Source organism: Fusarium poae, chromosome 1 (genome assembly GCF_019609905.1).
Source record: "Fusarium poae strain DAOMC 252244 chromosome 1, whole genome shotgun sequence".
In the NCBI taxonomy this organism is placed as follows: Eukaryota; Fungi; Ascomycota; class Sordariomycetes; order Hypocreales; family Nectriaceae; genus Fusarium; species Fusarium poae.
The window spans coordinates 2,275,102-2,300,692 of NC_058399.1; the positions used below are offsets into that span (position 1 = coordinate 2,275,102).

General features: G+C 48.2%; 10 protein-coding genes across 10 annotated transcripts; 5 read left to right on the forward strand and 5 right to left on the reverse strand.

Moving 5' to 3' along the window:
- Positions 1 to 742: 742 nt before the first annotated feature.
- On the forward strand, positions 743 to 2,557 carry FPOAC1_000746 (uncharacterized protein; the record flags this gene model as incomplete). Its single annotated transcript, XM_044845357.1, has 1 exon — positions 743 to 2,557. The coding sequence occupies one exon, from the start codon at positions 743 to 745 to the stop codon at positions 2,555 to 2,557; it is 1,815 nt and encodes a 604-aa protein (XP_044711273.1).
- A 112-nt stretch (positions 2,558 to 2,669) lies between these two features.
- On the reverse strand, positions 2,670 to 4,262 carry FPOAC1_000747 (uncharacterized protein; the record flags this gene model as incomplete). The annotated part of the gene is made up of 4 exons (XM_044845358.1): positions 2,670 to 2,753; positions 2,800 to 3,492; positions 3,542 to 4,130; positions 4,186 to 4,262. 4 exons carry the CDS (start codon positions 4,260 to 4,262, stop codon positions 2,670 to 2,672), a joined length of 1,443 nt encoding a protein of 480 aa, XP_044711274.1.
- Positions 4,263 to 5,154: 892 nt separating this feature from the next.
- Positions 5,155 to 7,374, forward strand: FPOAC1_000748 (uncharacterized protein; the record flags this gene model as incomplete). The annotated part of the gene is made up of 1 exon (XM_044845359.1): positions 5,155 to 7,374. The coding sequence occupies one exon, from the start codon at positions 5,155 to 5,157 to the stop codon at positions 7,372 to 7,374; it is 2,220 nt and encodes a 739-aa protein (XP_044711275.1).
- Positions 7,375 to 11,223: 3,849 nt separating this feature from the next.
- FPOAC1_000749 (uncharacterized protein) lies at positions 11,224 to 12,614 on the forward strand (the record flags this gene model as incomplete). The annotated part of the gene is made up of 3 exons (XM_044845360.1): positions 11,224 to 11,546; positions 11,604 to 12,066; positions 12,117 to 12,614. The coding sequence occupies 3 exons, from the start codon at positions 11,224 to 11,226 to the stop codon at positions 12,612 to 12,614; spliced, it is 1,284 nt and encodes a 427-aa protein (XP_044711276.1).
- An 803-nt stretch (positions 12,615 to 13,417) lies between these two features.
- Positions 13,418 to 14,821, reverse strand: FPOAC1_000750 (uncharacterized protein; the record flags this gene model as incomplete). The annotated part of the gene is made up of 3 exons (XM_044845361.1): positions 13,418 to 14,443; positions 14,499 to 14,626; positions 14,674 to 14,821. The coding sequence occupies 3 exons, from the start codon at positions 14,819 to 14,821 to the stop codon at positions 13,418 to 13,420; spliced, it is 1,302 nt and encodes a 433-aa protein (XP_044711277.1).
- A 778-nt stretch (positions 14,822 to 15,599) lies between these two features.
- Positions 15,600 to 18,350, forward strand: FPOAC1_000751 (uncharacterized protein; the record flags this gene model as incomplete). The annotated part of the gene is made up of 2 exons (XM_044845362.1): positions 15,600 to 15,838; positions 15,899 to 18,350. 2 exons carry the CDS (start codon positions 15,600 to 15,602, stop codon positions 18,348 to 18,350), a joined length of 2,691 nt encoding a protein of 896 aa, XP_044711278.1.
- Positions 18,351 to 18,782: 432 nt separating this feature from the next.
- TIM10 (protein transporter tim10) lies at positions 18,783 to 19,126 on the reverse strand (the record flags this gene model as incomplete). The annotated part of the gene is made up of 2 exons (XM_044845363.1): positions 18,783 to 18,972; positions 19,029 to 19,126. The coding sequence occupies 2 exons, from the start codon at positions 19,124 to 19,126 to the stop codon at positions 18,783 to 18,785; spliced, it is 288 nt and encodes a 95-aa protein (XP_044711279.1).
- Positions 19,127 to 19,564: 438 nt separating this feature from the next.
- Positions 19,565 to 21,049, reverse strand: FPOAC1_000753 (uncharacterized protein; the record flags this gene model as incomplete). Its single annotated transcript, XM_044845364.1, has 2 exons — positions 19,565 to 20,546; positions 20,598 to 21,049. 2 exons carry the CDS (start codon positions 21,047 to 21,049, stop codon positions 19,565 to 19,567), a joined length of 1,434 nt encoding a protein of 477 aa, XP_044711280.1.
- A 756-nt stretch (positions 21,050 to 21,805) lies between these two features.
- FPOAC1_000754 (uncharacterized protein) lies at positions 21,806 to 22,069 on the reverse strand (the record flags this gene model as incomplete). The annotated part of the gene is made up of 2 exons (XM_044845365.1): positions 21,806 to 21,870; positions 21,931 to 22,069. The coding sequence occupies 2 exons, from the start codon at positions 22,067 to 22,069 to the stop codon at positions 21,806 to 21,808; spliced, it is 204 nt and encodes a 67-aa protein (XP_044711281.1).
- A 943-nt stretch (positions 22,070 to 23,012) lies between these two features.
- On the forward strand, positions 23,013 to 25,437 carry FPOAC1_000755 (uncharacterized protein; the record flags this gene model as incomplete). Its single annotated transcript, XM_044845366.1, has 3 exons — positions 23,013 to 23,249; positions 23,308 to 24,994; positions 25,112 to 25,437. The coding sequence occupies 3 exons, from the start codon at positions 23,013 to 23,015 to the stop codon at positions 25,435 to 25,437; spliced, it is 2,250 nt and encodes a 749-aa protein (XP_044711282.1).
- Positions 25,438 to 25,591: the final 154 nt, after the last annotated feature.

The following is a 25,591-nucleotide window of genomic DNA, read 5'->3' on the forward strand; positions in this document are numbered from 1 at the left end:
ATCAAAGGATGTTGTTGATGCATTATAAGTAGTAATTAACAGCCGGCTTACCATGGTTGCTGTAACTATATGCATTTGGTGCTTGGCTCTATACAGAAGGTTGCAAGACGGCAAGACTGGAAATACGTAAAAGTTTACGGAATTATACTCCGGTAATAATATTCGTACTCCACACCACCTACTCCTTCCTTGTCAATCTCATTCTCGGTGTCGTTGACGCCTTTATTTTCACTGCAATGGAATTGTTTCTCCACCCTCCACGAGTCGACAACCCGGCACCATTCCGCCGAATTACTCTGATTTCGGTCTCGCGCCTCGGATTTAACAAGTTACTCAGTCATTCTATCCCTGGTCCTGTTCTGCGATTTAGTTAGTTAGTTACCTAGTCATGGACCGTTCTCGGTGGAGAAAGAATCACAATGGCCTTGTTCATCTCATCTCGTCTCATCTTGACTGACCTCTTTCACCCATGCATGCACACTTTGCTGTAAAGGTATCCTTACATACATATTCGTGCATAGTGAACGCATATGAACCGTACAGCAGGGAGCGCGCTTCCAATACTACTACAATATTCCTGATTAGCAATCACTGATCGGTCGACGCCGGCCCCCGGACAAGGGTCGTTACAGTTACTACGTCGACGATTCTCGACTTTGGTTCCAAATTGCAAAAGGGAGAGAGAAGATTTTTTTTGTTCATCCATCAGTAGCCTCGCAGGCTCACAACTTGCACGGCAACGATGGTCGTCTCAGTGCCGACACCAGAGCATAGGACTAGTTCGGACAGCACTCTTGACGTGGAAAGAGATGGCATAAATCCAGGCTCAAACGAGCCTACAGCAGCAGCCGAAGCAACCCCAAATGGAGCCGCGACCGCGCCGGCTGGCAGCAGCCCCTTACCCGGTGCACCTGGGGCTGGCGATCCCGAGGCCGGACGGACCAGGTCGGAGAACATCTTGATTATGGGCGCTCTGTGTCTTGCACTATTCCTTGCCGCTCTAGATACGACCATCATCACCACCGCGGTTCCCACTATTGCCAATGAGTTTAACTCGAGTCAAGGTTATGTCTGGATAGGAACTGCCTATCTGCTGGGCAACGCTGCGTTTGTGCCAACATGGGGCAAGATTTCGGACATTTTTGGCCGTAAGCCAGTTATTCTCGCTGCGGCTATCATCTTCTGGATTGGTTCTCTTCTGTGTGCTGTAAGTAACGGCATGGGCATGCTCATTGCCTCGCGTGCTATCCAAGGCATCGGTGGAGGTGGTCTAATCGTGTTGCCCAATATTGCTATCAGCGATCTCTTCTCCATGCGAAACCGCGGCATGTACTTTGGCATTCTCGGCATGGTGTGGGCATTGGCATCTGCAGTTGGACCTATTCTCGGTGGTGTCTTTACTAGCCAGGTCACCTGGCGATGGTGTTTCTATATCAACCTTCCCATCAGCGCCGTTGCCTTTGTCATCCTCGTCTTTTTCCTAAAGCTGCATAATCCTCGCACGCCAATGAAGGAGGGTCTCATGGCTCTGGACTGGCCAGGCAGCATTCTCATTATTGGCGGCACCGTCATGTGGTTGTTGGGACTCGAATTTGGTGGTGTTTCGTTCCCTTGGAACTCTGCCACGACCATCTGTCTCATCGTCTTTGGCATCTTCGTCGTTGGACTTTTCATTTTATACGAGTGGAAGGTTGCCAAGATCCCTGTTCTTCCTATCCGACTCTTCAGCGCACGGAACAGCATCGCCTCCTACGGTGTTGGCTTTACTCATGCATTTGTTTTCATGTCTGGTAGTTACTGGCTTCCGCTCTACTACCAGGGTGTTCTCGGTGCGTCGTCACTGCTTTCTGGTGTCTACCTACTTCCGTACGTGCTGTCCCTCTCGTTCGTCTCGGCTGGAGCTGGTGTATACATCAAGAAGACAGGCCAGTATAAGCTCGTCATTGTGCTGGGCTTGATTGTAACCGTTATCGGGTTTGGCTTGTTCATCGACCTCGAACCGCGTGCCAACTGGGCCAAGATTATCGTCTTTCAGATCGTCGCCGGAATCGGTATAGGTCCCAACTTCCAGGCCCCCCTGATCGCACTTCAGACCAACGTCGAGCCGCGAGATATCGGTTCCGCGACTTCATGCTTCTCTTTCATTCGCCAGCTAGGCACTTCCATCTCCGTCGTGGTAGGCGGCGTCATTTTCAACAATGAGATGGAGAAGCAGTATCCAAAACTCGAGGAAGAACTCGGCTCTAGTCTCGCCAGTAGACTCTCCGGAGCCAACGCGGCAGGTAGTGTAGAGCTTGTAGGGTCTTTAACAGGAGAGGACGGCAGGGTGGCCAAGACGGCGTTTTGGAACAGTCTGCGAACCATGTACATTGTGTACACGTGTTTTGCTGGTCTGTCGCTCGCCATCAGTCTTATGATCAAGCAGGTCAATCTTAGCAAGGAGCACCAGGAACATAAGACCGGTCTTAAATCGCTAAAACGCCGTGGCGACGAAAAAAGTGAACCCGAAGAGGAAGAGGGCGTGACTACAGGTAACGAGAAAACTACAGACAATTAGAAGGTCGGGGCAGTGTTGGTTAAAACAACAAGAGGCTGTACTCCTTAAACAGTATGTATTTAGCTTATTATAAATTGGTAATTACATTTCAACAATGAATGTACGCATTAGTCTATCCAATCATGTTCAACTCAAAAGAGCTTTTCGCCTTCCTCGACAGTCCTCTTCCACTCTTCATAATCGAAACCAAGGTCCTCTAATCTCCTCAGCTCGTGCCTCTTGTCACCCGCTGCTCTACTTACCAGCTTGATCTTTGGCACTCTCTCTCGTACCCATCTCTTGTCCAGTCCCCAGTATGGAGGTAACTTGCCTTGTCCTTCATTCTCGAGACCCAATTCAGGAGCCCTTGGTGCCTCCTTGCTTAGCTCATGCATGCGGTTGACGTAGTCGACGTCTTCAGGACAAACCATGACATGAATTGCCTTGCCTTCTCCTTTCTTCTCGTGCTGATCTTTCACCCATGCCTCCATCGCAACTTCAGATGGGGGGCTCAAACGGCCAGACCACATACGAGCAATGACAGCGCTCTGTGCCTCGGCTACGGGGAAAGGGACGATTCTTTGCGGAACGCTGAGAAACGAGAGGGTTGGGTCTGCAGTGTAGAGAATGTGTTCCCAAAGATGTGCCGCATGTCCGCCACCGGGTACAACTACAGGAGGATCGAGAGATTTGAGGAAAGGGTACGAATAATGGAAGCCAGTACAGAAGATCACAGCGTCAATGTCATTCTCGATTTGGCCGTTGGCGAAGCGGACACCGCGCTGCTCGGGGAGGAACTCGACGATCTCAGGAACACCGGTTGCCCATGGCTCTTTTGCAGGGGCGACCACAGTCGATTTTTCCTTTTCCGAGACAAAGATGGGGTGCTTTGCAACACTGGCAAGTTGCGCGCTCACATCGACGCCAGATGCAGAGTTACCAACAACAATGACTTTCTACTTAATCGTGAGCAAACTGTCCCAAAAAGAGAGCATATCAACATACCTTGTCCTTAAAGTCGTTAGGTCTTCGGTAGAATTTGGAGTGTGAAATGACCCCCGAATATTTCTTATCGAACTCAATGAGCCCGGCGATGTCGGGGATGAAAGGGTCATTGTAATGTCCACTTGCCACCACAACAGCGTCATACTCATCTTTGATAACTTTGTTGGACTTCAGGTCGAGCACCTCAACTAACCATGGCTGTGAGCGATCTGACCTCGACTTCTCAATGTTCAAGACCTGAGTTTGATATGAGATATGAGGAGTGATCTCCTGAGCGTAGTCTTTGAGGTACTGTAGGACAACGCTATGGCGAGGAAACAAAGATGAACCCTGTGGGAACTCTTTATCACTGTAACTCATGAGCGAATGCGGAATGTTGGTCTCCAGGAGGTCATAGATAGGAGACATGAACTCTACGTCTCCATGCTCATTGGGCCAAAGGGCTTGGTCCGGCGCATAACTGGGTTGGGTTCTGGGAACTGAGAAGCCCTGTTCGCGGGCTAGAGGTGTGTAGTTCCAGACGCCGCCTGCTGTGGCGCGTTGCTCAAAGATGCGGACTTTGGAAAACTTCTTTTCTGCGAGAAGATATCTGGGAGGACCGTCAGTTGATGGTTTGACTTGACTTTGATGTGAAGGGTTGTTACTTGGCAGCTGCAAGGCCGCTAGGGCCAGCACCTATGATGGCAATGCGACGAACGTCGAGTTTATCTGCCAGGACCATTCTTTCAAGATTGGGCGTGTCTTCTGAAACAGGTCGAGAAGGAAGGATGTATGTTGTGGCTTAATACGTAATGGTGAGACTGTCCCAAGTCACAGTGAGATAGTAATCATCTAACAATAATGTCGTCGTACGTTTGAACAATAAATGAGAGTAGTCGAAGTAGGTCAAGGCGAATAAAACACTGGATCTTCAAACACAACTCCTCCAATCTTCTTATAAACAGCTTCCCTTCCGATTTGACAGCTGATAACAGAAGCTGCCGATGGATTCCGCAAAATAGCCTCACTACTAACTCATCAATTTACAGGTCGAACGATTGCCGCATTAGATGGTGTTGCCGCTTTCGGTAATCCCGGTCGGCCTCCGCGCGACTCCGACTCCGGGCATCGGAGCCAGGCCGCCGTCGCCAGATTCTCCTTCCGTTTTAGAGAGACATTGCCTACTTCATTCCGGGTGGGCTTGAATGGGAATAATGATTTGGTGATGCCCTCAAACTCATTTTATTTCTCTTACATCTTGGGATGTTTTGCAAATAATCAGGTCAATACTTTTGCGGCTCTGCGGATTGCCCTTTATCGTTAGATAAAGACTTCATAAGGGTAATGATAACATCCCCTTCTCAAGCACGCAATCTGGTCTACCTTCATTGGCTTAATTAACAGCAGCCACGATGGCGAATCTTTCCTGGTTCCTCGAACCATCTCCGAGAGCTCTATCTTATCGTTCAATGAAATGATTGCGAGTTTTCTTCATCTGTTTCTTGTTAAAAGATATTTGATCCAATCTCATCCGAGAGAGACAACACATACATTAACAACGCTTACCACCTCTCTACCCTGTCAAAACCTACGCATACCAACCATGCCAATAGAAAGAGCGCCGACAACCCAAAATGGCATCTGAAATGAAGGCCTCAATCCACCGCTTCCGCCTCCGCAGGCTGTCCCCGTCTCCTGGGGCCGTCGGTCGGGCCCGATCCGCTTCACCTCCAGTGTCTGCTGACCAACGAGAAGCGCGAGCCCACGGACAGCATCCTACTACTGTCACCCAACAAGCATCTGGCGCTCGCACTTCAGGTACAAAAACCACTCCGCCAGCCTGTGATCGCTGTCGCAGCTTTAAAAAGAAGTGTAGCCGTACCTTTCCTGTCTGCTCTCTCTGCGCCACCGCTGGTCAGCGGTGTTCGTACACCAGCCCAATAGCCAACGCTGAGGCTCAGATACACCAATTGCGCTCTCGGGTAGAATGGTTAAGTCAGTACATTGATCAAAATCTACTGCCACCAGGCCCACAGGGTAGGTTAAGTGGGATAGAGACAGGAGCTGATTTGGTGAGTATACTTGGCCGAGGGTCACATAATGGTATAGGAACCATAGAAGGCACAGCCCCTCACTTCCCACGAGTGTTAGGCCCGAACACTCCTCCACTAGATGCAACTGCTGCCCAACCTCTGTTACGCAGCCGTGATGAAGTGTTGGCAGGACAGCAAAATGCTGAGATCCGCGTGGAAGAAAGGGATCCGGGCAGTGTGCGAACCGCCAATAGCCACTTCTCACCGTACCAGGGATCAACCGAGGGATCAACCACGAGACGAAGGTTGATCGCTCGGCAGGCTTTACCTCCTGATATTGCCCCGTGCCGCTTCATCGATGCCTTCTTCCGCCATGTGAACAGGGCGTATCCTTTTGTCGACCAGGCGAGAGTACGGCGAGATCTTGAGACTCTAGGGGATGCATCGCCTGCGGATCAAGATCCGCCCATGACATTACTATATCTCGTCATGGCGATTGGGTGCACATCGCTCGTGCGGGCCGGGCAGATCCCAAGTGACACAGCTCGGCAGTTCGATGTAGTTTATCCAGATATCATACAGGAGTGTCTCTGCAGTGAGAGTGTTGAGTCGGTACAGATCCTTGTCCTATTGGGATTGTACTCCCTTTTTGATCCGGCTGCGACCTCTGCGTACTTTATAGTTGGTATCGCAGCACGGCAGGCCATGGTCATCGGCCTCACTCGTCCGGATGAGAAGCCACGGACGGCAGTCGAGACTGAGCTCAGGCACCGATTGTATTGGAGCATCTTCGTCTTGGACCGCATGATGTCGGCGTCTCAGGGCCTCCCAGCCGCTTTGACAGACGAACATGCCGATGTTCCACTCCCCGGCCTCACAGTAGAAGAGTTTGCTGGCCCAGACAGAGCAACGTATGCTCGCAATTTACAGACTAGTCGTCATATTATTCAACTCAGGCAACTGGAGTATCGAATTCTAGACACTGTACATTTTCAGCGGGACGCCGAAACTTCGCGCCTGTGTCCTGCAGATAGACGGGCGATACTGAGCAGCCTACGGTCCGAAATAGAAAATTGGTACAGCAGTGGCTGTCTCATGTCACCGATGGAAGCAGATAACCTGCCTATCCATAGTAGTATCACCTGGTTGAGCGCACAGTATTACCACTTGCTTGTTTTCCTTTACTTCCCCAATCACTTCAACAGTTCGGTTTCGCCGCCAGCTGTTAGTCGAAAAGAACAGCTCGAATTCGCCAGCAAACAACTTCAAGCCAACTCAGCACTTCTTCAACAACGCCAATTGCCTCTGAACAGGGTCACGTTGAGTCGGCTACTGCCAGTGGGGTTAATATTAATGTCTGGCTTTACAGCTGGCCAAGGGCGAACCTCTTTAGTAGCTCAGAATGAGCTTACTATTCTTGTCACACTTCTCGAAGCGTTTCCACTAGGATGGACAACGGCACAAGAGGCAGCCCGAATCATGCAGCAATTTGTGGATATCATGGCAGGACAAGGGGGTATGGTCACGACGTTTTTTGGCACAGCAACTGGGGGGACGATGGAAGAGTTGGTTAGGCCATGCATTGTCAGCTTCACGGAATTGTTACACCATTTCCTGGGTAAGGCGACGTGCTTTCAATCGATCGAGTATTCTCAGGAGCTGCAAGGTGCTGAGCAGATGAGTCAAGTCGGCGCTGCAACCCAGCAACAACCATCGGCTAATGCATTGTGGTTGAATGGAGCAGATTCAGATGACGCTGGCGTAAACGAGGAATCGGTGCTAGGGTATGGATGGGGTTCGTGGGATCTTGATTTCCTTTAACGAGGCTCCGGAGAATATGACAGGGTTGTGACAGTAAAGTACATACCTAAGTAGGCCTTGTTTTTTTCTTCTTCGGGGTGACGATCTTGAGAAGTGTTTACTATGTACATATTAGTTAGGAACATAGGAGATATACTGGGAATCTCGGAGATAATAAATAAGATCGGCGCTGATTGTGCTATTTTCTGCATATAATTGTCCTAAATTTAGTCGCCGTCCCTGATCTTCATAGCATCCTGGCTTGAGAATTAATTCACCGTGTTCACCGGTTGGCTTAACTTGCACCAATCAGAGATATTGGGTTTGAGGCCGTTCGTTATACGTTGGGCAGTGGCCGGATAGCAAAGTCAATTTTTGATTCAAGTAAACTAGTTAAATGCGTGCCATTCATTCCAACGGCGACACAGCCGCATGTCATCGAGCTGTTGGGTTGGGCCAGAGAAGAAACGGTCTAATAAAGAGGCTCTGCTAGCCCTATAGCGCAGCAGCCCTCCATGGTGAATTAAAGAAGCATGGATGCACACCACCACCAAAAAGCTTGGCTAAGTTAGTCTAAGATAATTATTATGCGAGAATCGCGGTTAACAGTCTTGAAAAGGAGATAATATGCTGTTACTAGCAAGGTGTAAGTTTAGGATGGAGATGACGACGACTGCAATAACAACAAGGTGGGGGCTCTTGAACTGCTGACATGCATTCACTTTTATTAACAAAAACTCGCTGATTGCTACAGAAATGGAACATGCCGTATCGTATCCCCAGGTAGAGAGAGTCTTGGGCATTGTCCATTGGCCGCGCGGTTTTATTTATGGAATTATAAAATGTGGATCTGTAAAAGAGATTACCACTGCAACGTCTTATGCTAGGAACGGTGGCCTTGGGCCGTTTTGCCGTACAGTCAGCAGTTGTGGAAGGAGTAAAAAGTCAATTAAAGTTACCTTGTCTAGGAGGGAGAATAATAATAGATATGCAGTGAACCGTGAGTTGATGATCGTCAGATCGAGCTTGTGCTATACTATACCCAGTAAAGCGAGGTGCAGGAGACAAATTCAGGTTTTTTTTTTTTTTTTTTGGTGATATGATGGTGGCTGAATTGCATTTGCATATGCATCTGCATATCAAAGAAAGGCAAAGAGTTTCGTAGAAGGCATTCAATTGACAAAACCAGGTATTTTGCACCGACGTAGTTACTCCATAGATGTAGAGGCATTTGTCTGAGGGCCTCATATGTCATGTCACCTCATGACATACAATTTAAGTAATCACGTTATATTAAAAAAAAAGTGTCAAAGTTGTTGATTTCTCTTGTGAGTGTGATGCGATCCCAAGACATGGCTCATGCAAGGTTAAAGTGGCTGTACCCGTACGGAGTGGGCTGAGTCCGACGGACATATTTGTATTGCATGGTTCTACGTATTGGATGTTATGTACGGGCTGGCTTTTAGGCGGCATTTCCTCGAATGGCAGGGGATTGCACTAACAATGGAGACTTTTCTGCATGATATTGCACTGCCGCAGCCCTCATCTCTGTTAGAGTTATTACTGGTACAGGCATTCATTCCCTCAGCAACCTACCCAGCCCAGCCCTCCTTGACACTGTATGTCATACCGACCTAGTTTTGAAGATGACGATGCTAAGATGTGCTGTGCTGTGCTGTGCTATGTTATGCTATGCCATTCGATAATCGTTTCTGGTTTCATTCGTCATATTCACAGTGACGGCCTCCCATGAATTTTTAGCACAGCCATCCATTGAGCCCGGCATTTCTCAGTAGGTATACCTAGCTAGAGGGGAGGTATGTGGGTGGGTAGATTGCTCCCAAGGCTGATCTGGTTCATCCACACAGTACCTGTATGTACTGCAGCAACTAACTAGTGCAGACGGACAAGTACTATCGCGGGTTGGGGGGGTTTTTTAATATGGCCTGTGATAACCTATTATATATTGATACCCTGTTAATCCCCTATTAGCTGACTAATTAGCTATTAGAAATTCGGCTTACTATTAATTTAATTAAATAGTAAGGTTACCTATTTTATATATAGGTCTTATATAGATTATTTATTTTAATTTAGTTTTATTTTATATATTTTATTAAACCTTTAGACCTTCTATTAAAATTAATAAGCTATTAAGTTATTATAACTATATTATTAGCTATTAAGCTATTAACTATTTTATTAACCTTTAGCTAGGCTTTAGTATTAAAGATTTATATTTTTTATTAAAGTAATATATATTATTAAAAGTAAGAACTTAATATATAATTACCTTTATAATTAATCTGCAATAGTATAGTAATTAAGCTATAACTATAATTATAATTATAGCCTATAGCCTATGGCCTATAGATTTAAACCTTTTATAATTATAACTTTTATAAATTATTAATTTTAAGTAATATAGTAGTTAAAGAGATTATATAATATATTATATAATTTATAATATATATAATATAATAGTTAAAGAGATTATATAATATATTATATAATATAATTTTTATACTTTAATTTATTTAATTAGCTAATTTAATAGCCTATTAATAGTTTAATATAATTATTAGCCTAATAGCCTTATTAATATTAATAGCCTAATTACTTAATATAGTCTTATTAGTCTAATAAGGTAATCAATCAGAGGCTATATTTGTAGATAAGGGTGTCGATAGCCTTAAGTCTGCACACCCTCTTAGTAGGTCAACATCATAGGGGACAGCCTATTGAAAAACCCCCCTAACCCGCGATGGTAGGTAGCTTTCCACACACAACGTTGTCCAAACTTAAAGCTAACGCGACGTTAGAGGCGGGATGCTGCGTCCCGTCTCTGTGGTTCTCTCCACCCGCCAACTGTGCAGTTACTGTCTGTCAGAGTAAGTACCTGTTGTGTAGCCTTGGCTTGAACTGTATGATTCCTTCATCTACTGAGGGGTTTTCTCTCTCTCTTTATCTCTGAGTCTTGGCCGACTGCGTCATGATGCCAGGATCGGTATTCATCGTCGTCTTCTGTTACAAAAGACAAGACAATGTGAGACAATCTGGACTGTTTAGAAACCAAGAAAAACCCTCTCCCAATTGAGTAAATCTAGCAACATCTTTAGAGCCACAAGACTCCACCGTCAGTTATCGGGCACCCCAGGGAAAAAAAAACGCCTGAACCCCTGGAACACTGTGCTCGGGGCAGCCCACCCTTGAAGTGAACTGCCAGCCCCAGCCCGGGCATGGAGGCTTTCTTTCTTTCCCTCTGTATTAGTAGGTACGGAGTATCAGCCTGACTGGACCAGACCAGACCAGACCTATGGAGACCTGGATTCTAGGTCTCTTGGCCCACACCCTGCCTGGACTGTTTCAGCACTACTTGACTTGCCCATCTGGTTCAAGCTGACATCCATTTTCTTTCTTTAACGCTTGGGCTCTCTTCTTCTCTCCATTCGTTTTGTTCCGTCTCATTTCTCTCTTCTCATCAACATCCATTCTCATCCTTATTAATCGATAACCCCCGGCCTCGCCGTTTTCAGCCACCAGTGAATCAATCCTCGCAATCGCGTCGACGTCTCTCGCTACTCTTCCATTTCCATCAGCTCGCGACTCCTTTTTTGTCGGATTCGATTTTCGCATACGCCTTATCTATCAAGTCAACAACTCAGTTCCGTGGCAGCACCCGCCTGAGCTGCTGTGCCTCAATTTGGACATACGACCGCCTCGACCTAAATCGCCGCGTCGCTATCGCATCTGACTGAAAGTCTCTTGTTTATCAACTATCGTCCGTCGAACGTTATCGACGAGCGTTTTCATTTCCTCTTCGACTTATTTCACCGTGACTCCGGGGCTGGAGTCTCTTCCATGTCTGTCATGACTACTCGATTGGACTCTCGCAAATCGCTTCTAGGGGCGGACAACGGCTACGGATACGGCCACTCGTACAACAACTCATACGACAACAGCTACGCCCCGTCTCCTGTTCCATCGCCACAGCCCATCCCTCAACCTCCCGCATTCCAGGCCGCCGTGGAGCCAACATATAACCAAGGTTTCGCCTACCGGGAAGGACTTACTCCTTCTGTTCCTCCACAAAGTATGAAGAACGGAAAGATCGATTTCATGAAGAGCCGATGGCCGGCTTGCTTCATGGCTGTTTCTCTCCTACAGGCCGTTCTCTGTATTTGCTTCGAAGCGTACGCTATTTGTCCGACACATAATCCTTTCGACTGTGTTGCTAATTCTTTGTTTAGATACATCTTTGGCAAATTCCAGGTCAACCTTGGTGCTCATAACCCCGATCCCGAAGTCCAATCTCAGTACAAGACTATTCCTACTTTCCTAACGCTTTTTATTTTCGGTTTCCTTTACACACTCGTTGTCGTCTGGGATGCTCTTCGCCAAAAGAACACCATTCAGATCATCGGCGTCTGCTTCTCCAACCTCGCCCTTATGGTTTACACCACCATTCAAGTCGATCAAATCAAAGAGGCCTTTGATATTCTTGGTGAAAAGAATGCCCTCCGACCTGAAATGCCTGCAGCAGAACTCTGGCACGACGTGAAGCCCTACCTGGTGGCTATTCCCGCCATCATTGCCCTTGCCACCCTTGTTATGGGCTTCCTTTCTTGGAAGATCTACCAGGAGTATGCTTGGGATATTCTCAAGAACATCGGTGCTGATTATCGCATGAAGAAGCGATTCCTTCACTACCAGGTATGCCTTGTTACTCGTATCGCATTGAGTCGTGTCTAACTTGATCACAGATTTATATCGCTCTGCTCAAGTTCGATTTCTTCTTCTTCCTCGGCTTCATCGTTCAGTTCGTTGTCGTCGTCGCCGACAAGGATGATCCTGAATTCGCCCTCACCATCGTCACCATCCCCATCACCATTTTGATTCTCCTCGCCGCCGCATTCTTCACCCGCCGCGAGAACAAGGCCGGCATGGTTGCTATCATCGTTCTTTACCTCGGAGGTCTCAGCTACTTCATCTTTAAGTTGGTTCGAATTTACCAACCAGGTCACAAGCAAAACTACGAAGCTGTTCGCCGATCGTTGACTGCATTCGCCGTCATCACCATTCTTCTCATCCTCCTCACCATCATCAACGCCGTCGTGTGTATGCTTAATTTCGGCAAGGGACTCAAGCCTCATCTCCAGGCTTTGTCTCGCAAGCGCAAGGTTGAGGAGAAGCCCGATGTCAACTCCATCAACATGCAGGATGTCAAGCCTCAGATTCCCAGCCGTATGACTATCGACTAAGCAAGTCGTGCGGTTCTCCACAAGCTTTTCGGGAGCACCGCTGTACAAAGACATGAATTTACGAAAGGATACAAAAAGATTCCCCTTTTCAATGGCACCAGTCACATAGGGCAGGCTCGGAATGGACGGTGACCAAACGGTGCGGCGTGAACAGAAGGCGACGAGATGATATCCCTTGGTGTCGGAAACTTGCTTGGACTTTTTATCATTTTTATATTTCTATTTGACTTGGGTTTTTTTTTTTGTTTCCTATGTTAGACCCAACCATTTTAGGCGTTCAATGCTCCACATGGAATGAGATCCCGGAGCCAATATCTAGTTCCTTTGTTGTTACCTTTTACTTTGTCCCTTAGGTCAGCTGGATTCTGGAGTTACATAGCCAGATAATCCATGGTCGGAATAAAAATAGTCAAACTTACAATATGGTCCAACTGAAGGCATGTACAGACTTGTGAAATTTGAATCATGAATTGAGTGCATGACGAAAATGTGAAACACAGAGGATTCAAACTTAATACAGGTTTCAACTTTGTGAAGCATGACTCGAGACAAGAACGTATTCACTACGCTAGGTGTTTCATCGCTTTAGCTGGATAATGATCAGCGTGTCTATGAAGCAGGCGCTGTATTCCAACAAATACACACATGAACAAAACAAAAGACCAAACGCCCGCTGTCCATTTCTAACCTCGAATCAAAGTCCAAACGTTATTCCCTGGCTGTGTACATCAAATCCCAGTGAATGCCCAAGCACTCACCCCGTGGGTAAGGATTAGCTTCGTCGGCAGGGAGAGTCAATCCCCTCATAATCTGATTTTAGTGGCATCCTTAAGGTGACCTTCTGTCGGACAATAAGGGCATTTGTACCGCGCTGCCTTTACTATGTTTTGCAACGACTCGCGACAAATGACGTGTCCGCAACCCAACATCATTGGCGGATTGTCCTGCGTAGTTTGTTCTTTGCTCACAGGGCAAACAAAAATGGGGTGGTAAATCATCGATTCGGGCAGTGGTGTCTCAAAAGCCAATTCATTCTCTGTCGTCCACTCCGTCTTCTTCTCCTTCATGTACGTGGTGTACTTGATCAGGCGGGGCAGAGCGATCGAACCCGCTGTGACAGCTACATAGAGAGGCGACTCAGCCGACAGGCCGAGGAGGGAGCAAAACTCGCGCGTGAAAGACATGGCGACATCTTCGAAAGCATCATCGCCATCGAATATGTGCTTGTATGGAGAGCCAGCGAGGTTAGATGCATACACCATCGCGCAGGAAAGCTGTTGGATCTCTAGAAGATGTCGGCCCTGGAAGCGGGTGAAGTGTTGACGACCGTAGTTCAAGGCGCCACCTAGTCCGTTTCTTACGGGGTCATCGGGCAGGCCGTTGACAGAGGGTCCCTTGAACAGCCAAACGTACTGAAGCTTAATGAGCTCAAACTCAAGAGTGCTGCCTTTTGCCTCCAATTGAGTGCTGTTCATGTTGGCCCAGTTGATGGCGGGTATGAGGTTACGGTTTTTGAGCTCTGAGAGAATGTTGTACATTTCGGAGAACTTCCTCTGGAGGTGCTCCGAATGCAGACCTTCCAAATCGTCTTCTATTTCCTCCTCCTCTTCGTTGTCGTCATCGTCCATATCGTCGTCGCCATCTTCGTCTGTACGTGAGACCGAGTGGGTTTCGCGATGAGGAGGATGGTCAGTAGCCTCCTTGAGGAAAGTCGATGCAACAGAGAATTGTCCCTCTCGAAGTAGGTGCATGGCTATAGCTCTGTTGATAAGACCTGGGTGATCGGCCATTGCGTCTGTCTCCATGGGTAGTTCTCGGTGAGGCAAAGCCTAGTATTGTTGTCAGATGCCATCGAATATGTAACCAAAGGGTATAGGCACGAACCTTGTCAAGAGCCTTTCCGAATCCCTTTTGTGCCTTTGTGACATCCTTCAAATCTGTTGTAATACGCTCGAAGCGAGCTTTGACTGGATTTTGGAGGGTGGTCATGACCATGATAGCTCTATCTGGGTCTATTATGATGTTAGAGGGCACCGCTGGTTGAGTATGGTCTACGCACCCTGAGCTATCTGATCCCGAGCTTTAGTCAGAAGATCTAGAACCTCATCTACATCATGGATCGCTGTCTTGAGGGTCTTGTTTCTCATACGCGCCAGCTCAGCCATGAGCGGTGCAAAGGGCGACCCACGATCGTTATCGGTCGCCATGACTGTGGGTTTATGCGGGGGGTTTGGATCAGTCGAGGAAGATATGGTGATGGTAATACGCTTAATGTGAGACAAATACGGTGATGACTCAATAAGACCTTTGGATCATCCAAGAGCTAAGATATGCGTTGGCGATCTAGCAAAAGAAGTGTCTGGGTGAAGGTCTGATGTCGTTGAAGGTATGGAGCTGGACAATGACGGGAATGGCTGGACTTGCATGATACTAAGCCGGGATAACGCATGCGCAGTTGTTATCGATAGGTTATCGATAAGTCTGATACCGAGGTCGCTAGGCGATTCAGTAAAGGAGATGATGGGCTCTTTTAGTTTAATTAACCTAGTGATTCGCCCATTATGATGATCTTCACTTTCAAACGATTTCTCATTTTCCAAGCACACTCACTCTACAACCTATGTACATTATTTTTATCCAGTTCTCCTAAGAACAGATACCTACCAAATACGAGTTGTGCCAAACAACCCCAGTCTCCCCAGGGGTTCACGTGGGGCCTACTTGAATTAGCTGCCCCGCATATAGCTTGGAATGGAAAGTCTTGGTCTGCGTCGCAAAGATACTTTAAGTAAGGTACCCAAAGCTAAGCTGGGAGCTATTGCATCACATGAAGGCCCTGTAACTATACCTAGACACAATACCGGAAAGGCCTCCCAAGACACCGCAAGACCGCCCTTTAGGAGACAACCTCTTGCTCTTACTCACCACGTGTGAGGATGAAGCACGAGACTGCCTCTATACACCACAGGGGTCGATGACGATACTATGGCCTTCAGATTTCCAGATCCGCGACTGCGAGTCGACGATGAATACTTGACCGGCACCACCATCAAAGGGCCTGTCGCCCGTACAACAACCACTTCAAACTCCAGCACAACACGAGAAAGTCCTCCTAATGGGATCCTGCCGATAGAAGTTTCCGCCTACAACGAAGCTACAGACGCCCAACCCGTCCCTTCACCAAGGCGCAAAAACATTGTTTTTGCCGACCCTTTTGCCTTTCGGTAGGTCCTCGTTGACCCAGCCCTCTGCAACAGGTTCCATTACTAACACTATGGTAACAGATATCTTGAAGAAGGTACCAATGTTGTCGTCGTCGAGCGACGAGGCGTCTTACGCGGATACGAGTCCTATTTAGTCGAGCAATGGGCGTGCTCTCGAAAACCACCGACACTTTTGATCGTTACTTATACTGGAGATGAGAAGCATTCAGTTGTTGTCAGCGTACTCTCTGTACCTGTGGACGAGAACCTCTGGCCTCCGAGATTAAAATTCTATTTCGATCAACTACAAGATTCCCATGCGCGACCGAAAGAAACCGAACTGGGGGAGCTCATGGTGACGAACCTGAGTAATTTTCCTTCGGCTCTCACCGTCATCATGGTACCCGAAGGTGATATTAGGAAATACCGCTCGTCCTTCATCGTCAACGAGGATTTGAAACGACTGGGGTGTTCTGGGCGATCAGGAATGACTCTCTCGGATCCCACTGAAGCAACACAACTCAAGTTTCTACAGCTTTACAAGACCAGCGACCGAGTACCTGTTACGCAAGCTGTTGTCGAGCTCATCAAACTATGCCAAGTCACGTTATATATGTTTGACAAACTGGGTCACCAATACATTGATGGGTTGCTTTGCGACAAAACAGAAATGGCCATCAACAACTGGTGGATCGAGGTCGGTGCTGAGCACTACAATTTCGAGCCTACCGATGGCATATTGGGCCCAAGTACAGTGGCTGCCCTGCTAGGAATGTTTATGGGTGTTCGAAATCGGCTCCATTGGTACGGTGCGCCTGTATCAAAAGACGTATTCGACCTTGAAAACACAAAACGCGGTATTGGTCATTTTCAAAAGGCACAAAAACTTGAAAAGACGAGAAGGCTGGACCGCCAAACCCTTCTCAAGCTCTATGCTGTATCGGCCAAGGCTGCTGCTGGAGAGAGTTGGGGTGTGCAAAGAGCTGTCAAATCCACCCTTACAGAAGTAGGAGGCAAAAGGGGTGAGCTTGTCATGGGCATGGTATCGGGGAAGGACAAAGGAGGACTTGCCGATATTGAAACCCTTGACATTGGCACTTTTGCAAACCTTGCATATGGCGAACGAGCTAAATGGCTTTGGCATGGTAAACCTCGAAGAAGTCCGGCCGAAATACCCAACCATAGTCCAGAACTGAATAAGACAGTGCCCTGGAAAGAGGACGAGTCAAATTCAAACTCCAAACGAGTCTACCCCGCACCTACAGAGACGGAGATGGACCCCAAGCGGCTCGAAGACACCACCGATGTCTATGCGGATCACCCTTCTGGGTCCACCGTCAGTATCCCTGATGGCTCGGGTGATAAAGAGGCCTCGAAGAAGAACGTGTTCAAGAGTGTTGCTGGAAAGATGAGTGATGCCAAATCTGGCTTCGGGCGTATAAAAGACGTTGTTGGGGGAGGCTTACGCGGTCACACCAATCGGCCTTCAGTCTCAACCAAAGAAGACTTTGCAGGATCTGACCCTAGAACCTCCAGTTCAGGACTCACCACAGGGCTCGCACAGCCGCCAGCACCTACGCAGGGCGTAGGTCGGGCGTTTACATGGAATAATAAACCACAAGAGTATCTAGCTGCCATCAAACGAGCAGATGCAGAAGGGGTTTCGACTTTCCCTCAGCTTTCGCATTTTGCATCTACTTCAACCGTTGACATCAAGGCAGCATCGGCTCCTGCCGACCCCCAGAAGCGTGAAATGGAAGGTGAATTGTTTGATCTGGGCGTGGAAGTCCGGAAGGACATTTTGTCGAAGGCGCCTTCGGCTGTTGGGTCTCTAGTGGATGAGAGTGACCTCCAGGGACCATTCTTGGATGCAGAACTTAAAGACAATCTTTCCAAAAAGAGGCTTTCACGCAGGCACAGTATCCAACTATCACATTGCCCAACAAAGCGTGTGCTGAATGAAAACCGCTGGCCGCGACGAATGTCATTCAGCGATGCTGAAGAGGCTGTGTTGGAATGGGAACAGTTGATCGATGTTACCGATGCTATGGACGATCTTTCTACCCTTGAAGCATTCAATTATCTGGCTTATCATTTCAACCAGTGCATGGAAGAGATGAAGAATGGCATGGAGCCGTGGGTCTCTGAGAAAATCAAGGCGATTGAGCTTCTCGATGACCGTTTCGCCAAGGATAAGGAGGAACTCCATGCCCTTTATTACCAGCTAAATGAAGCATGTCAGCGCATGCGCATTAGCTCTCATGAGCTTCTGGCCGAGCAACGGTCTCACCTTACAGAGGGGCTTAAGGAGGTCGAGGTTCTCGTTGCTCGCCTTGACTACGAGATAAACGCACTGCTGCAGAAAGTTGTCGATGTCGAAGATGGCATCGTTACTTTTGAGAGGCAAGTTGAAGAAATGGAGAAACGGGCTAAAGATCTCAAAGTCCATCTTGAGACCGAAGGCTGGTTTCACTGGCTGTTCAGGACAATCACCGGAATTGGGACTGGGCCAGACATTACCCGGTCATCTTAATCGAGAAATTGGTCAAGACTTATTAGAATGTTTGTCTTGGGTTGTGCATTTCATTCAAGCATGGTTTGTTAGCACGGAGTTTTTGGACATTGATATCATACTATATAGAGCATCGCTCACACAGGAAAGGAATATTCATTTGTTTGAGAAGAAACATAATCTAGTTGTTTCATTCATAGTCGAGGTGTTATTTCTGGTTCAGACACACATCCATAGAGTATTATACAGTGACACCTCTGTTGCGTCCGCTCGTCATCAATTCATGATCTAAGCACCAGATATCCGAGCCAAACTCAATCCATCCAGTTGTGCTTCACTAGATGGCTCTCCGATAGTCGTACAAAGTTTCTCCGATCGCCCCTCCGATTCGATATCCTTCCCTTCACACTGGTTGTTTTGATCGTAGAGGGGCAGCCATTTCATTCATTGCGCTTAGAACATGCTGCCACCCTGCTGGCCACCACCGAGAGCCTGGCCCTGCTGCTGCATGATCTCGCTGACCTTCATCGATGTGTCGAGGAACTTGGCTGTGCAACGGTCGAGGCAAACGGACTCGCCCTTGTTGAGCTCGCCCTCGCGGTAGTCGCTGGGGACACACTTCTTCTGGCAAGACTGCTGGAGACTAAACGATGTATTGTTAGCCTCGTCCTTCACTTCTTTCGGAAGCTAGCCGCATACCGGTTGTAGGTGTCGGCCATCATGCGCATCTCACTCTCAACGGCAGCAATCTTTTGCTCCGAGGTAGGCTGAGGTCGACCCATTCCGAGGAAGCTCATTTTGGCGGTGTTTTGAGGGGTGATATTTGGTATGGTTTGAATTTAGAGGCAGATTGCAGTGATTAGGAACCTACGTTATGACGGCGTTCCCAAATCCTTGGTCGGATAATGGGAAAATTTCCACTTATCGCGATGATGATTATGTAAGGCAATATCCGCCTACCCTGTATCGTCACGAACCAAGGGGATTAATGGGCACTGGAAAATTATGAGATGGCTCTCGTCTTGATTGTTTGAGGCTTGAAGTACTCGTGTGTGGTTGTTTGATTATCTTTATAATAATAGCTACGATGCTGAGTTCAACACCCTGTGCAACACAAAATGAAGCTCGTGTATACCTATCACCGAGCTTGATGACACACATCGATCACATGGGCGTAGATTAAGTTGACCTATTCATACACATGCGCTATGTTGGTATCATTTTTGTGTTACTATTTAGTTCTTGAATGTGATGTTCTTTGTTCGTGTCCACTCCTCGAGACCAGCAGAAGCACCAAAGCGGCCGTATCCGCTTCCCTTAGCTCCTCCATGAGGCAGACCACTCTCATCGTGAACACTCATGTTGTTGATATGAACCGCACCTGTCTCGATCTCGCGGGCAATACGAAGGCCTCGCTGAAGGTCAGAGGTAAACACTGCAGAGCTCAGGCCGTACTCTGTGTCGTTGGCGATCTTGATGGCCTCCTCCTCAGTCTCGATAACAATCAGAGAAACAGTAGGACCAAAGGACTCTGTCTGGTAGATGTCCATCTCGCTGGTAACATCTCTAACAACAATCGGCCGCATACGAGTCTTGCTGGCCTCTTCAGCATCAACGTTGCCGTGGACCAAGGAAGCACCCTTGGCAATGGCGTCCTTAATCAATGCTTTGTTCTTCTCAACAGGCGCTGATGTAACAAGGATAGGGGCGTCGGCTTTGGATGAGAAGACCTGCTCGATAGTAGCCGAAAGTTTCTTCTCGAATTCGTCCTTGATGTTCTTGTGCACCAGGATTCTCTCGGTGGACATGCAGACTTGGCCAGAGTTAATGAAGGCACCAAGTGTGCACTGTAGAGCGGCAAGATCGAGGTCGGCATCTTCCCAGACAATGGCAGGAGCCTTACCACCAAGCTCTAGGATGACAGGCTTCAGGTTCTCGCCAGCAATCTTGCCAATGAGCCGACCAACTGGAGTGCTACCAGTGAAGTTAATTTTCTTGACTTGAGGGTGTTCAATTAGAGCTGTCGTGACGGATGCGGCATTGGCCCGCTCGTGGAAGATAACGTTAAGGACGCCGTCGGGGAACCCTGCTTCCCTGAAGACATCACCAATTGCCCACAATGTTCGAGGGCAACTCTCGCTAGCCTTGAAAACAACTGTGTTTCCAGCAGCGATAGGGAAGAGAACGGATCTTGTGCCTAGGATATAAGGCGCATTCCTGAAGGACATATGAGTAAGTGCTTGGAAACTTGATATGAGGACAACTTACCAGGGGGCAATGGCTACTACGACACCATATGGCTCTCTTAAGACGAGAGCGGTTGTGTTGGGATCCGAAACAGCGGGGATTGAACCCTCAAGTGTTCCTACACGACCGGCAATCTCCTTGATATGGCTAATGCCAGTGTTGATATCAAAGCTGGCCCAGGCAGCATCACTGCCGCACTCTGTCATGGCGTACTCGCGCAGCTCATCTTGCCGCTTTTCCATAATTTCAGCAGCCTTGAGGAGGAGATCACGACGCTCCGAAGGCCTCGTCTTGCGCCATGACTTGAAAGCCTCAGCGGCAGCATCTACTGCAGCGTTGGCATCCTTGACGTCAGCGCTGCTGTAACGGTGAGTAACCTCGCCGTTTGCGGGAGAAACGACATCAGCGGTGTTTTCGCTGATGTGGTCGCTGCCATTGATGAGGAAAGGCACGGTGTGGAGCTTGGTTGACATGATGAAGACAGTATATCAAACTTGCTGAGATAGTTTGGAGTATGTAGAGACAACAGATGGGCAATGGCGCCGTTTAAATAGCTACAGATATAACAACGCCCGGGAACTACCCGCAGAGTACTTAGGCAACCTGTTATGTATACGTAGTAGTTATGGTACTAGTATTACTCTGTTTAATATTCAGATCGCCTCTTTCTCCCCACTCGGGATATATGAGCATTCTCCAGCCCCGCATGGTGAAAGTGGGTGACCCGCGGGATGGATGAGGGGATTGGTTGCTGTGATACTTTTCGGCAGTTTGGCCGGGTAACTGGGTTAGCATAAAATAGTGTCATTTGACAGCTAACGTAGATTATGGATGTATGGACTAAGGTAGGCAGTCAAGTCCGAAGCTTGGCTAGCGTAGGATTTGAGTGCTAAAGCCAAACTATCCCCAACTTCTTGGTCGATTTGGGGTCAAAGGCTAAGTGAACGTTGAATCAGGGTCCAGCGCGGATGAGAGCGCCGGATATAGGCAGCCAAAAGAAGGACAACTATGAAGAATTGGTGCCATCCAACAAACGTGGTCTGTTTTGCATGGGAATATCAGCGATCGGCCGGTCCCGTCAAAGCCGGGATACGTGACGGGTCGGATCCATATATGTACATATGTACAAGGTTAGACTTGCAAAGATGTAACTCTCAGACAATAAAGGAGGGATCAAGTGTTGCTGCACCGAACTTGACCAATACATCTCGAGAGCCGAATCTTTAAGATTATTGCATTGACCTGGGGTTCAGGAAAGGCTGGGCGACATCAGTAGTACGAATGCGAAGAGTATCTGGAGGAACGAGAGTCAGCAAAGGTCCAAGATCAGCATGCTCACCCCGCGGATACTCACCGATATCTGGTATTGATCCTGGGTGTGTAAAGTGGACCTCTGATTTGAGTCGTGGATAGTGAACAGTTTGCGCAGGATGTCGAGGAGCTTGCTTGAGCTGGTGTACAATAGCCGGTCGAGTCTTTTCTGCCTCTGACATGACGAGCGAGGGTCCGTATCAAAGTACTTAGTAATTATAACCCTGTTGTGGGGAGAGATGGAAGTTTTTATAAGACACAGTCGTTAAAGGTTGTTGACTTGAAGTAGGAGGATGATTGGTGAATCGGACTGCGTGTCTTAGATCTTTATATGCTGCCTTAGTAATAGAAACAAACTGGAGCCATGCATATTGAGCCGCATGTGGTCCAAGACTTATTGTTTAAACTTAGCTACTCACTTTATCAAGTCGAAAGGTGCTCAGTCTTTTGAATATATAGGCTTGTGTTTTATTTGAGATGATCTATTAAAAAGTGGATTCTTTTTAATAGAGGCAATTGACAAATCCAAATAACAATTTGCTTAACTAGTACGCAGTGTTTGGAATCTTTATGCCAGCATCCCTATTGTTTGATCGTACCTCCTCGGTAGAATTGAGATATCACGTGAATCCTCGAGTTGAGTTACCAATCAGCACTTCAGACAGTCTTTAAGCTCCACTTTCAACGGTGGTTTTCCTCCTTTGCCCCGCTTCGCACCAGCTCAGGTCGTTCAGAAGTCGCCATCAGAGGTAACAGTGGCCAAAGGGTACCGCAACTGTACCTTCCTAGTGAGAACAAGACGTTGAAAATTAGGTATGGCCCCATGTTCATTTGGTCTGGCCACTCGATTGAGTCGCCTTTTTTCGCACCTCGAAACAGGTGAAAAAGCAATCTTCTCCCAAACAACCCAAACCCCTCTCCTCCGTAGTCGGCCATTACTCGCGCGCATTGTCTTTTGCCAACACACGACGCGCCCACTCAGCGCCGCGACCGACCCGGAAAACGATATCAACACCAACACCGACACCGGCCGGTCAACAACCTCCGGCTACTTGCTTTTCGCTGTCCATCTCGGCTCCGGCGCATTATCACATCACTTCACCGCGTCCTCGGGACAACGTCCTCATGGACGCCTCGTCCATGATGGCGGCCAGTGGGGCTGCTTCCATGAGTCCTACCAGCCCCGTCAGTTCTCGTCACGGCCATGCTCATGGAAACAGCAATGGCATCAAGCGCAAGAGAAGTAGTATCGCTGGTATTGATAGTAGCCCTGGCAGTGGCCTCGATGATCATGATGTTGAACAAGAAAAAAAGCGTCAGCCCGGCGTGAAAAGAGCTTGCAACGAATGCCGTCAGCAAAAGGTGAGTCAACCTACTTCAAAAGTCATAATCCATTGTACTAAACAGGTCCTTCAAACAGCTACGGTGCGATGTTGTCCAAGACCCCTTCCAAAGCTGTTCTCGATGCAACCGTCTCAAGCTCGAATGCAAGATTGAATCAAATTTTAAGCGTGTCGGCAAGAGATCGAAGCACGCTGAGATGGAGAAGGAGATTGATCGCCTGCGTCGCAACTTGGCCCGCGCAAAGTCGCAAGGCTTTACTCCAGAAGGCGTCGACGACGACATGGACTCTCCCGCTGCAGCGAGCAACCCGACGTACACCCACACTCACACTCGAAATCCTTCCTTAATGGGCTCTGACGAAGCCGTGTCATCTCTGCTACATTTAAAGCGTGGCGGCAACTACAACATGCCTCGATATTCGCATGAGCTGGAAAACGTTCAATTGACCGAGGATGATGTGAACAATCTATTTAGCCAGTTCTTCCAATTCTACCACCCAATGCTGCCATTTCTCAATCCTCGCCAGGCACCTGACCTTTTCTATCAACAACATCCGCTCCTTTTCTGGTCCATTGTCTCAGTCGCCGCTCGCCGCTATAGTCCATCCAATGTCCCTGCACTGCTGAGCAACCTTTCGGGGCCATTGACGCGATTTCTGTGGTCGACGATTGGGGAGGTTCCAAGCAATTACTACGTTGTTAAAGCTATGTGCCTGTTGTGCACCTGGCCACTACCCACGAGTACTACTTCGTCCGACCCTACACACATTTTGTGTGGAGTCATGATGAAGACAGCCACTGGCATCGGCCTACATCGGCCCAATAATATACAAGACTTCTCTAGAGTGTCTGTTGAGTTGAACAAGGAACAGCTCAGTGATCGTGTGACCACATGGGCTGTTTGCAACATTGTCGCGCAGTCCGTTGGAACCGGATACGGACAACCAGCATCGACTCTCTACGACTGGACTCTAGCATCAAAGCTTGGAGAAGAGAGCGCCTTCCAGCTATCTCGAGAACTGGAAGCTCGATTGCAGATTGAGAGATTCTGCGACAAGGTATCGAAGGAAATGTATAGCAATGCAAGTGACCCTCGTGGCGTCGCAGGTGACGAACACCGGGCAATGCTGATGCGTGTTTACCGTCGTGACTATGCGGAGCTGCATGCTTCCGTCTTGTCGCGGGAGCTAGGGCCTTTTGTCAACCTGCATCTAAGGGCGGCGGCTCTCCACATGCGCTTGGCAGGTTTCTTTGATTCCAGCAAGACGCCAGGCTACATGGATGATCTTATGGGTCTTTGGCGTGCCACAACAAACTTCCTTGATGAGGTGCTTCAAGCCGACAAAGATACGACACCTGGTGATGCAGGCGGGAACCTGCTTTTGCACTGCAGTAATTACATTGGACAGATGATGGTTGCCGCAGGGTTTGCCCTCTTGAAGCTCATGAGATCTTTCTTTGCAAAGACAATCGACTTCCAGCGTGGCCGGTCGCTTTTCCATCAGACCATTCGAGCCATTCGCACCACCAGTGTTGTACACAACGATCTTCAGTGGCGATTGGCTGAACTTATGGTGCAGATGTGGAACGGCGCTCGACTCGACAACAACCAGCACGTCTTCAACAGCAACGATGACTTACCGATACAGATGGATGACAGCTTGCAGCTCAAGGTTCGATGTCGCCACAGCATGAGTTTGGTGTTCGACTCAGTCTGGAGGTGGAGGGAGGACTTCCAGGCAATAGGGCGAGGTACCATAGATGGTAGGTTGACATCCCCCCTCCCCTTTGTTCCGGTGATGGCCCCGGGTAGAGCATGTCTTGATTTGTCTTGTGCAAGTATTGCAAACACTGCAGCAAGAATGCTAATACAGACAACAGCCGCCAAACAACCGACAAATCCAGATTCGGCTAATGAGTCTTCAGCATCATCAACACACATGGACAGCACCCTCGTATCTTCGCACACGCTCCCGCCATCAAGCCTCCTCAACACAAACAGCAATAATAACAGCAACCCCACCACGAACGGCGCTCTGACCCCAGGGGCTACAGGAATTCCGGCCGTTTCCTCAGCTCATAGCATGATGGCAGGCGTTAGCTACGGGGATACAACGAATTTTGACTTCTTCGATCCCCAGCACTGGATGCTGGACGGTCTTCTTGACTTTAACTACTCATTTGTGCCGGCACTGGAGGGCGCCTAGCAGACGTGATCCAGCACGGCAAGACGGATGAGATGTGCACCAAAAGCGTACTGCATTTCCAAATCATGTTTCTTTGACACGGTGTAAGTTTAAAGGAGCATTACAGCCGCGACAAGAATCTTCCTTATGAGTTTGGCGCTTTTTACCATTTACT